Source organism: Medicago truncatula, chromosome 7 (assembly GCF_003473485.1).
Source record: "Medicago truncatula cultivar Jemalong A17 chromosome 7, MtrunA17r5.0-ANR, whole genome shotgun sequence".
Classification (NCBI taxonomy): Eukaryota; Viridiplantae; Streptophyta; class Magnoliopsida; order Fabales; family Fabaceae; genus Medicago; species Medicago truncatula.
This window is the reverse complement of record NC_053048.1, coordinates 41,394,817-41,406,935: the sequence shown is the minus strand read 5'-3', so window position 1 is coordinate 41,406,935 and position 12,119 is coordinate 41,394,817. Positions and strand designations below refer to the sequence as shown.

Genomic DNA, 12,119 nt, shown 5'->3' with positions numbered 1-12,119 from the left:
ACAGATTGCAAAGTCAAAGCTCTCAATTATAAGGAAGGGAAAGAAGTCAAATCAAAAGATGTATGGAAAACAATCATAGATGCATGGCAAGCTATAGTGGAATTTGAGTCAAAGGAAATATATCTTGGTTTCCTTCGTTTGTTCAAAATTGTATGTACAACTTTTCAACAAAAAAGAATCAAAATATGTGGAAGATACTATATCGGAGACGATGACGTAGAAAGTGGTAAGGGCTTGGAGGGACCGCGACATGCATATTGAAAATACAATGACACATATATGGCTAAATATTGAAGGCAAATTGAATATTTTATTGCAATAGCTACAAGTTATAGGCACATATATGCTTAGACATATACATACTTCTAAATTTATTGAATCTTTATGAAGTAAACATCATAGAAACATAGGGAACAAGTGCCACAACATGGATGAATCCTTATTGTTTTCTTCATTGTAGCAGGTTATGTAAATCTTAATTGAAGGGCAAATATAATGCAATCAACGGGCAGTCAATGATGGAATTCCATTATATTCAGAAGGATGACGGATCTTTTCTCCGGTACCGGCAAACTGTTGCTTCTCAGAGACGGTGTCTGCTACTGATGATGTTGAGATTAGATTTGCTTCAGCTTGTGAATCCTCTAGAGGAACTGATCTTCCGCCCCAACGTACAAGATCTTTAATGATGGTTTTCAGCTCATTATCTTTATTCAATGACTCCAGAGTCACATGCACACCTGAAACCAGTTCAAGACAGTTATATTTTAATTCTTCACCAGAATAGTTCAATGATCACAGATTATCTTGTCCTCCAAGGAGTTAGTTTTGAAATCATTGGAAGCTTTTAGATCATTAGAGAAAACCCAAGTCCTACATCAGCAAGAGATAAGACTTGAATTGAGCTTATAAAACATAAGCAATCTTCACCTTACAATACAAACCCTCGTTATAATCATTATTCATGCCATATCACTAATCGTTATGTTTTAAATAGAACTTGTCTTCCAAAAAGTTAGCTTTAAGATCACTGGAAAAAATCCAATTCCTATGTGGCCAAGAGATAAGATCTAAATTGAGCTTATAAAACATAAGCATTCTTCACCTTACAAATTACAAACTCCACATTATAATTATCATCCAATTCATATCACTAATCATTGTTGGACTCTTAAAAAAAAAAAAAACAAAGCACACGACACTTACGGTATCTCCAATAGTGCTTCGGATTTGTAGGGTCATTGATTGTCTCTTCTATTGCAGGGCGTGCTGTATATTCTTCTTTTAATGCTAACAAGTCCTGTCCAACAGATTAAGAATGTCATGATTTTCATGTGAAGGGACATAACTAAAATGGAAGAAATCCTCAACACCGTGAACAAACTAGTGCAATCTGTGAGGTCTTTGCTAGGAAATTAAACGAAACTTAGAAATCATGTTTTTCTTCATGTACCTGAAGGGGGAAAATTGCCCACATTGATGGGGATTCAATATGTTGCCTTATAATAAAATGTGCAACTTCTGGAACACATTGATCAGGTGGCAACTCATCAGATTCCATCACATTCTTGAAGAACCGTTGTCTTCTTTCTTCGTCTTCTTCCCACCAAGCACGCAAGGTGGAACAGTCATGACATGATGGGGCACATACCTGCACATTGGCATGACTTCCCAAATCAAATGACTATTTTACAAAAGCCCACTAAATTCAGAAACGAACATTATTTCTCGATTAAGCTGAACCCGGGTTTACCACGGTACAACAAAGAAACCCTAAATATTTGATTACATGCCTTCAGAACCAAATAACTACAAGAACTACACAAACCAGTAGCTTTTCATTATTTGCAGCATAAAACTAAAAAAGAGATTTGAATGCGGCATATATATAAATTATATCTATATAACAACCAGATAATGTTTGAGTTATGTTTTCTAAAGGCTTAATACAAAAAATATTTTTTCATAGAGTATTTATTATCAATTGGATTTTTTTTTAATATGGAACCATGAAACCTCAATAAAGACAGAAAAAGTCGCCACACTTCCTTTAGTTTGACCATAGGCACTACAAAATAAAATAAGGATAAGCAATAGTATGTAGAAAGTTTACCGTCATGTAGCTGTATTGAGAAGGAATACCAAATTCCAGATCAGATTCATTGGGCATCCGTTGAATGCGCAACCCAACTAATCCGAGTTCTTGCATAACCTGCACCAACAAATTATAGTCAAACCTTTCAATGTAACACCACCCAAAATGAAATAATTCAAATCTTTTTAATGTCTTAAGCATAATTCTGAACATGCATGTGTCTGTGTGTTTGAGGAGACGTGCGCACGAGTGAGAAGGAGGTTCTTGTTTATTAGAGCTTAAGGAATATAATTGACATACAGGATGCACACAAGAAGGAATGAGGCCCAAATCTTCCCCGCAAGCCAGCATCTCTGATGAATTTAGAAGTGCAGGTAGAGTCTTCAACGCATTTTGCCTCCAAAGATTCTCTTGACGATGGAAATAGTAGTCATAATACAATCTTTTGAGAACATTCTTGCTGTATTGCATGATAAACAGTAAGATATTGTAAGATTACATCTCAAGGAAGTCAGGAAGCAGAATATGAAAGGAACTTTTATTGGATGGAGATCAGTTTTCAGTGTCAAACAATGATGAAAAAGCAGCATAATAGTTGGAATTGGAACCAGTCCCAATGGTATATCCACACACACTGATATTATTAACGTACCTATGATCATCCAAAGCCTGGAAACTTGATGTATCTTCAAGGTTGAAACGCGGATAAAAATCTTTTGGATTCTCTGGGTCTCGGATTAGAACTATATTCTGCAAGACACAATAGCAAATAACATAATGTAAGATTTGCAAGATCAAGAGGACACAGATATAGTTCAGAAGACAGAAAAGGATACAACATAGGTTAAAAGAAAAGCCATATTAAAATTGAAGTGTGTCAATTTGATCCATTGTTTACTAATAAATAAGAAAGTACACGTCATTGTAGAAACTGGGTTTTCACAAGCAGCAGTGGAATCACAAGAGTATCTTAAAACGAGAGATCCATTTGGTTTACTGATAATGAAATACCCTTAATACCAGTGAATCAAAATTAAGTCAAAATATTCTGAGCTTTACAGTACCTTTCAGTGTAAATATCAATACATTACAGACAGATAGTGGGTGGAAGAGAAGAAGAATATAATCCATGAAACAAATTTGATAAAGCTACCTGTAAAAGATCGATCAGATTACGCCGCATTTTGTCTTCACTCTCCAACAACAGAGAACTTTCTCCAGAAGTTTTCAGTTTGGAAACAATTTTTTTCTCTGTGTTGCTATCCTCCTTGAACTATAATTATCATTCATGAAAAAAAATTACAACAGCATATATATAATGGTCATAACAGAATTTACAGAAAACTTATGAAAGAAAGGCATGCTTAGAAATAACCAACATAAATGCAAAAATATTATATTTTCACATCTTACATGATAAAATCCCTGAACCTGTCTTAAATTGGTGCCGTTAAGTGTTATATTGATTAGACATCTTTAACAAATAAAGCAAAAGGATTGACACTAGGAATACACTCTTGCCTAATTAAAACTAACCCAGCAACTTATAGCTGTACTTGCTTGATCATGAAAAAATACCAATAATCAATACATCAATCAAACATATCCATCTTCTTTTACTTAGACATTAAACAAGCTATGAACTATTACGAAGATAAACTGTCCATTGGATTTCTAAAATTGGATTTGAAGAAATTTGTGAAGTTAATATGGTTTACTCGCGAAATTAAGAATTTAAATACACACGGACACACAAATGAGAAGGAGAGATGAATTGAAGTATGATAACCAGAAAAGATCAGTGGTAGATCTAAATATTCAGAATCAATATGTTATCAAGCGGCTAAGCATCAATATGATATTTAGATAGATTATAAAAACTAGCAAAAGTGTAGAAATACATTACTAACATATATAGAACACAAAAACAATATTTAAAAGGATAAAGCAGATGTGATGTGATAGATATTAAAAAAATCTGCACAGAATAGTATGATCACCTCATAGCAGTTCTTGTCATATTCGTTCAGAAAAGCTGTTGCAATAAATGCCCAAGCAGACCCAAATTTTTCCTGAAACAAGAATTGAAAAATATATTATAACTAAGAAAATCAACAAGACATGATAGAAAAAAGCAGATGCATCAAAGGTACAATGCTAACCTGTAATATTTCTTGCCTAATGTATGGGCGGCTCAGGCGATTAAAGTCCCATATTCCTTCTTTTTCAAGTTCTTCCTACAATACATTTAATAAACTATAAATTGACTAAAAAAATAGTTTCTTTTGCCCGTTAGGGAATCGGGACAAATCACTGAATCAAGTGCCCTTTAAATTTCAATGAGCATAAGGATACCTGACTTAGTGGAATAGATGGTCGGAATTTTCCTACTAAACCTGTCACAGCATGATCTGGAAGTTCCCAAATTCTGAAGAATCCCAATATGTGATCAATCCTGTAAGCTGTGAAATATTTTCCCATCTGTCATACAAAAAGGAAACTTATCTTCAGCCTCTACACTAAAGTTTGCAGAGATTATTTTCCAGTGAAGAACAGGACAGCCAAGAATTCAAAACCAAAACCTGTGTTAATCGAGCTCGCCACCAACCATAGTTATCTTTTGACATCTCTTCCCAGTTATAAGTAGGAAAGCCCCAATTCTGACCATTTTTATCAAAATAATCAGGAGGTGCCCCAGTAGAAGTGTTCATTCGGAACAAATTTGGATAAACCCAAGTATCCACACTGTTTCTGTCAACTCCAATGGGAAGATCTCCCTTTAGAATCACTCCCTTCTTTCTTGCGTATTCTGAAGCTTCAGACAACTGTCAGATTAAGATGAAAGCAAACAGTAAGACATTTTGTGCTAAGTGATTTGACTGCAATGTAGAACTTAAAGTAGGGTTCAATATAACTAACTTGTAAATGTAGATGGTATTGAACATAGTAGTGGAAGCAAATTATCTCGTAATGCAGACTTTCCGTGGATACAAGTTTCTCTAACTGCAAAACAATGGGAAATATACAGTTTTAATAAGATATGTTTCGAAGTTGAATAGAAAGAAGAAGAAAAAAACCTAAGGTGTATACCTTATCTTCTGAGTATTGAGCAAAACGGCCCCATTGACTTCGTTCTGATGTTTCAAAGAAGTCTCTCAGGAAACAGAAGGCAGCATAGGGTTTCAACCAACCCTATCACCATTAAGAACAAAGCTGAGTTGGTGTAGCAATTTTAAAATGAAAATAAATAATCAATTATGATAATTCATTATAAAGGAGAGGACTAAAACCTCATTCTCAGAAAAGAACTGCTGAAAGGAACTCGAATTAAGTATCAAATCTTTCTCTTGATTGAAAACTTTCTTAGCAATTGAGAGTTTAGTAGCCACTGCAGCTTCATAATCAACTTCCTGTAAGGACCATATAAAATTAACCAACCATAAGGAAATTGTATTTTTTTTTAAGGAATAAGGAAATTGTATTTGTCTTCCACCAATATGTTGCAAATAGACATAGCGATGACGATAACAATATATTTACAGCAAATATCGCCAACAACAATCAAGTCATATTCCACTAGGTGGGGTCGGCTACATGGATTAACTAACGCCATAAAGTCTTATCATATATTTGGTCCAAAAATAGATCATTTACCACAAACTCGCTCTTAAATGGTGCTTCTACAAATCTTTCTCATGCATGTTCATATCACGTAAGACAAGTTTCTACCATCTCTACTATAGGGACTCCCCCAATTTTCTCTCTAATAACTATTTATAATTCTAAATTTCATATTTTGTGTAGCCACGCGTCCAACGGGCCGCTATCATGCCTTCAACACTAACCTTACTTTCTTGTTGGTTTTTTACCGCCTAAAGTTCAATGCCCTACAGCATTATGGGTCTTATAACTATTTGTTAAAATTTTCCTTTACGTTTTAGAAGTATTTTCTATCACTTACACCTAAATAATTCCACCTGTTGAGAGTGCAATTTTAAGGAAATGAAAACTGACTAAGTGACCCTGAGACTGAAAATAATTCATCACTAATCCTCACAAACTTAGTTGCACATCCCCTCTAATAAACAAAATGCAATCAAGTTATAATGTTTTTTGTTCAAATCTGATATTTTATTTTAAACAACAGCAATGTTGGGACTGTCTAGAAAGACGAATTATTTAGAGTTAGTAACAGCATTTTATTTAATGATGCACATGCATAAATCAGAGAGCCTTTCTTGAGGATGTCAAGATACATATAAACATCTGATCATTACCTTGCCATCTAATTGTTGTTTTGCCTTCTCAATCTCTTGCTGTTTAAAGTAGATGCAAAGCATTTCAAATATCAGCATTTTGAAGATGCTATGAATGCTATTCAATAGAGAGTGAAATTCCTAAACATAACCTTTATCTCCTCTGGTATGTTCTCAGAAAGTGCCTGCACTCTCAGGTACAACGGATGCAGCGCAAATACTGAGAGTGAACTGAAAGAAAACCATATATGAGATTAGGACTTCAAGCATCTAAAAATTAGTATATGACTTGTTTGAAACAACAATTAAACACAAGAAACATTTTTCCATCAGAAGTTTGATAATATTAACATCAGAGACATAGTGTGATATGCTGCGTGCTGTTTGTATCTTATCCAAATAAAATTTGATATAGTTTTAAAGCAGAAAGAAAATATCAAACTTAGAAAATCAAAGACACCCCAGCCCCAAATCTAAAAGGAGGTTGACAGGGACTTGGGTATCATGAGGCGCCTAAGTTCTCCAAAATTATGGGATGTTCGACTCAGTGAAGTACTAAAGTGGCTTAGTTCTTCCCCTTTAACAGAGTTCTTTTAAGGGAAGGTTCCTCATACTGATTCGGTGCTTGTCGGAGATCAAAGAAGACTTTTTAGCAACTTCGAGCTCATTTCGGAAAGAAAGAAACAAGGACTGCTCTCAACTGAGGTGAATGCGCAGAAAGAGAGGACTGGGATGTGTATTTGATATGAGAACAGCTGCATAATGAGTAGAGACGAGAAAGATTCTAGTATCACGATCACAAAGTGGAATATATAGGAAGGGAAGGAAAGTAGTGGAGAAGGCAGTTACTGAGAGAATGCAGGGCAATTGGGAGTACCCTTGGCATTTGGAGCGAAGCCTTCTTTTTTTCGTTAGATACTTTCTTGTTATTTCACAGCATTACAATTGGTTACCTATGAATTAAGGAGCTAGCATCCATCATGTCCATTATGTAATACCAGGTTCTTTCAGTTTCCAATAGCTGAGTTATTGCAGGATAAAAACCATGTTTGCATTTATGATATATAAGGTATTTACAAGTTTATCTAATGCCAATGATTTTGAAGGTGCTGCTATACCTGTATGGATAAGAATCCCACCACATCTGATGCACAGATGTATCATTGATAGGTAAAAGTTGAACTAAATGGAAACCAGATGCTACAGCCCAGTCAACTAGCAATTTCAGGTCGAGAAACTCTCCAACTCCTAGATCAGATTCTGACCTGATAGAGAACATAGGAATTGCTACACCAGCACCACGCCAGGGTGTTTCCTAGAAAAGAAAACCACCAACAAGTTAGAAACATCAACTTCTGGTAAACCACAATCTCCACTGCCCATAAATGTAAATTTAGCAACTCACACGTATCATGCCATCTGAAAGAAAAATATATTTTGCCTCTCTTCTTGAGGCGCTAATGGACACTTCTCGATTTGGACCATTTTCTATAGAAGCATTCCCAGACCTGCCATATTTACAATATCTGTATGTGGAAATAATTGTTAAGGAAGACTGTAAAGCTAGACCAGAGTACTGGTAGCAACATATGAAAATAATAACCCGACATTTTCATCTATAAATCGAGATGAAAAGTTCAAAATGGATATCTTATTGGAAAATCACTCCTTTGTATCACACATTCAGCTAACCAGACAAATTCACCAACATAGCTGAGTTTTAGTCCATTTTCAACTTTCCACTGCCCCAGTTTTGTATTGCTGCCTATCACGTATATCTGCAAAAGTACACGAGAGACCACTAATTCAAGGGTGCTTTTAATCACAAATTCTCGAGGTATCATTAAATGCTAACAACCATATTTTTTCAATGAATTCTCAATCCATGCAGATAAATAGCATGAGTCATACTCCCTCCGGTCACTTTTTTAAGCAAAAAAAACTGTTTACGCGGTGTTTAAGGAATTCAGTTAAGTGCACTTAATTTTCTTGATTTGATGAAAAACATGAGTGAAGTTTACTACATTACCCTTCTGAAATTTAACTGAAAAAATGGATCAGTTATATGCAAGAATAAATTGAGAGAGAGGAGTATATTGATGTGGTACACTGAACGAGATTACTAGAAACTCTAAAATTTCAACTGAAAGCAATAAAACTCTCTCCACGCGGTGTTTAAAGAAAAAGAAAAAAACTCACGTGGCCAATAAGAAGATGGAAGGTTTTTCTTGTTATCTTTTGCATAAAGAAGATGGAAGGTTTTTTTTTTTTTAATCCTTATTGGTTTGATGAGAAAGAAAACCGAAGGATAACTGCTCCTTGGAAGTAACACGTCGACGTGGTAGAGTTTGTAAATAAAAGTGGAGTAAATGCCTAAAAAAAGTAAAGTTGTAAAGTGGAATTACATAAGGGTATATTAGGAATAGTAGTATTAAATAGATTAAAAGTGGTTAACTTTTGCTTATATTAGTAACCAAGATTTTAAGTGTTTTTTTGCTTATAATTGTGACCGGAGGGAGTAAATAATATATAGATAAAAAGCCTTACGGATGTGTCTTTCTCAATATTTGGGCAGAAAACTTTGAATTGGATGAGGATGGATTCCGCTGGTCATCAGAAGTCAAAACAATATGGGATATTAGGAAAGAAATAAACGGAATACATTCATTATATAAGCCCCAAACAATAGGCTAAACATGTAATTTGAAAAATGATACCTTCTGGTTCGAGATTGATGTGGTTGGCTCCTGTAGTTGTCTTGACGCTTGAATCCCAGCTTTTCCGAAAAATGACATCTCTGAAAGCACTTCTGAAAGGGAGAGCATCTGAGCCAGTCTGAACTTGACGATAAAACAAGAAAAGATCTTGAGAATATATTTAAAAATATATATATATATATATATATATATATATATATATATATATATATCACTTTGCTCCTAACTAAAAACTTAGCAAATTATATCAGGAAAGAGAATTTATGTCCAACTTCTAGAAGTAATTTTCACACTAACAACTTTGACTGAGAAGCTGTGCCAACTGCCAAGTGAAGCATTTTGGCAAAACTCTGAGTCCTTAGAAAGTGCTTTTGCAACTGCAGTCTTATTCACTTCATTTCACAGCTTCTCCAGTCCTTAGAAAGTGCTTTTGCTAACTATTCTATTCAGAGAGCTTAGTTAGAATAAGCTACAGATAAAAAAATGCTACATCAAGTTTCGTAATCTGCACATTCTGATCAATATGATTCAAGCACCATATATTTGTAAGAATATGGTCTAGATCGATAGTATCTACTACTATATAATTTTACAAAACGAATCTAAGTTTATTGTTATGAATGGCAGTTAGACTAGGACATATTTTGCAGAAAGCAACAAAAAGCAACCTTATAAGAGTTACTTGAAACTTGAAAGAGACAGAGAGAAATGTGGAAAGAAAGAAAGGAACTAACCTGCCAAAGATCACGGAACTCAATCTCCTGGCCACTCTGAACACCATCAGGGAGCGCCAATTCGTGCTTCTTCCCCATCTCCCATCTCACAATATTTTTCTTATCATCCACAACATAATAGGTGTACTCACATTGGAACCCTTTTGGCACAGTAATGCTTCCACTCCAAATGAGCTCAGAACCTTCATGAAAGGGACTAAGCAACACACCCTTCTTCACATTCCAAGATCCAAGCACTGGTACAGAGCCACACACCAGCAAACTCTGACCCCATTGAGTAAGATAAGGTAACCGAAAGCTTATCTTGACTGAATTCACCGGCTTATTTCCAGAAACCAATCCCGGATTCACCATAGCTTCAAAAATTAATTTGACAGATCAAAAAACTCAAATTTCGGCATAAAAATTCTAAAAAAAATAAAAAAGTTTAAATCATATACACTGTCAATGTAAGAAGTTTTACATTGCCAAATAATCATATGTGTGACTCTGAAAGTAATTATGATTAAAGCCAAACACTTTTAGAGCATTTTGTTACAACTTTTTCATAAAAAAATCACTTTTTTAAATAATCACAAAGCAGCTTCTACCTTTTTTCAAAAATTTCCAAAAATTAATATCTAAATTATTGAGTATCAAAATCATTTTTTGTAAAATCTGTAACAAACGGGCTCTAACGATTGATTGACTTTGAATTAAATCTTTTTTGAATAAAAGTGTAACAATTATCATGATTCATGATGATGCAAACAATAGAATAGTCCACAATATAGAGAAAGCGTCAATGTTCTAAGTTTAAAGCTCACACTCTTGCATTCACAACAGTAAGAAAATGAAACAATTAAGCTAAAACTCAAATTAAATCATTATTGTTTCATTGAAGCATTTTCAATTTCCAACCTTTTTTCACTCACATCTAATCCAGCTATCATACAAAAAAAAATGAGCTTTTTGAAATATTAAATTGAATAGCACAAACCCATTTAGCAGAATTGAAGTAAAGTTGATTTGAAAGAAAAAATGGGTGGATGAAATTGATCCACAAAGAGAAAGAAAGGTTGAAGTTACCTTTGCTTCAAGTAGAAGATATGATGATATTGAAGAAAGAAATGAATGAAGTGTTGTTGGGTGATATTTTGAAGAAAAAGTAGTGGAAATTGACACTGAAGAAGACAAGAAATATAAGAGAGACGTTTCTGGCTATGAACAGAGAGAGTGTGAGGTAATAATGTTCAGATATTTTTATTTCTGAATATTTATTTATGTGGTCCGTTCATGGAAACAAATTTTGTACGTTTATGTTGCTTTCATATGTAATGTTCGTAAATCGAGTATCATCTGTGTGTATCTGCGTAATGATAGAGAATAATCTCTCGAGTCGATGCCTGCTAATTATATTTTCACATAATAATGCATGTGCAATGTAAAATATTATATAAACAAATCGTTTAATTTTAGTTAGTGTTGATCATGTTTTAAATGTCTTTAATTTCTCAATATGAATCTGAATAGTGATCAATATGATACAGTAGTATCTAAACAGAATCATGTTTCCCTCTTTGCCGCTCGTGTAAGATATTCGATTAAATTAACCGCTATGTTTGGAGGAGCAAGTACTTTAATCACAACTTTAAATAAAAACAATTTTTTTTCTCTCTTACCCTATGATTCCCATGGAAGGGGATCTGCTAATATAGAGTTGTAAGTATAATCAAATTAAAAATTATTCCACCCTGAAATTCAACTTGGAATCTTCCGATGAATTCAGAAAATATTTACATGGAAAGAAAAGATCAAATTATATGTAATGTTACACCATTCAATATTGTTTTATTCAATACATGTTTTTCAAATTTGATCCTGGGATTAGAAGTTTCTATTATAGTTTTTACAAAAATCTAAAATCAGTTGACATGTTATTGAGCTACATGAAGATTAAGGATGTTCTATTGAATTGCATAAATCGTTAATCTAGATTTTGATAAGGAAATTTTGTTATCCCCTAACTCCATTTTGATTTTATATTTCAAAACTTAAAAATACGCTTCGAAATATAAAATTCGAATCGTATCAATATATGTACGGTCGTCAACCGCTTTCCATTATTTTCTATTTTCTTATTTTACCTAAACCACACACGCACATGGTCGTTTCTAAGAATTTGATGACCTAGGACGAACCTATAATTTGGATCCTAAACAATGAGTATATGAAAAAATTAAATTCCAAAAGTTTGTTTGAAGATTATAGTTTTTATTACGTTAAGAAATTATCTAACAAAATATCAAAATTCATACAAAAAAAAACATTGAGTTTT

At 33.9% G+C, this 12,119-nt stretch overlaps 1 protein-coding gene across 2 annotated transcripts; it reads right to left on the bottom strand.

The window, feature by feature from the left end:
• Positions 1 to 257: 257 nt before the first annotated feature.
• LOC11415020 (4-alpha-glucanotransferase DPE2) lies at positions 258 to 11,034 on the bottom strand. Of its 2 annotated transcripts, none has more exons than XM_024770508.2 (23): positions 10,871 to 11,034; positions 9,803 to 10,158; positions 9,069 to 9,186; positions 8,899 to 8,957; positions 8,002 to 8,129; positions 7,757 to 7,883; positions 7,470 to 7,666; positions 6,504 to 6,582; positions 6,373 to 6,411; positions 5,386 to 5,505; positions 5,186 to 5,287; positions 5,015 to 5,098; positions 4,678 to 4,920; positions 4,451 to 4,576; positions 4,258 to 4,332; positions 4,096 to 4,167; positions 3,249 to 3,368; positions 2,748 to 2,845; positions 2,396 to 2,555; positions 2,114 to 2,212; positions 1,454 to 1,651; positions 1,207 to 1,300; positions 258 to 740 (listed from the first exon to the last, which is right to left on the bottom strand). In XM_024770508.2, the coding sequence occupies exons 2-23, from the start codon at positions 10,154 to 10,156 to the stop codon at positions 502 to 504; spliced, it is 2,931 nt and encodes a 976-aa protein (XP_024626276.1). In that variant the 5' UTR covers positions 10,157 to 10,158; positions 10,871 to 11,034; the 3' UTR covers positions 258 to 501. The 2 variants fall into 2 exon arrangements, with proteins under 2 accessions (XP_024626276.1, XP_039683410.1); XM_039827476.1 differs by lacking the exon at positions 10,871 to 11,034 and adding an exon at positions 10,703 to 10,826.
• Between the last annotated feature and the right edge of the window lie 1,085 nt (positions 11,035 to 12,119).

What these genes read in the sequence shown, in the direction of transcription:
- LOC11415020 (XM_024770508.2), bottom strand. Translation starts at nt 10,156, where the DNA reads ATGGTGAATCCGGGATTGGTTTCTGGAAATAAGCCGGTGAATTCAGTC. An exon ending in CATCAATCTCGAACCAGAAG is followed by an intron (nt 8,958 to 9,068) that starts GTATCATTTTTC and finishes TCTGATGACCAG; the next exon opens with CGGAATCCATCCTCATCCAA. An exon ending in GGCGAGCTCGATTAACACAG is followed by an intron (nt 4,577 to 4,677) that starts GTTTTGGTTTTG and finishes TTTGTATGACAG; the next exon opens with ATGGGAAAATATTTCACAGC.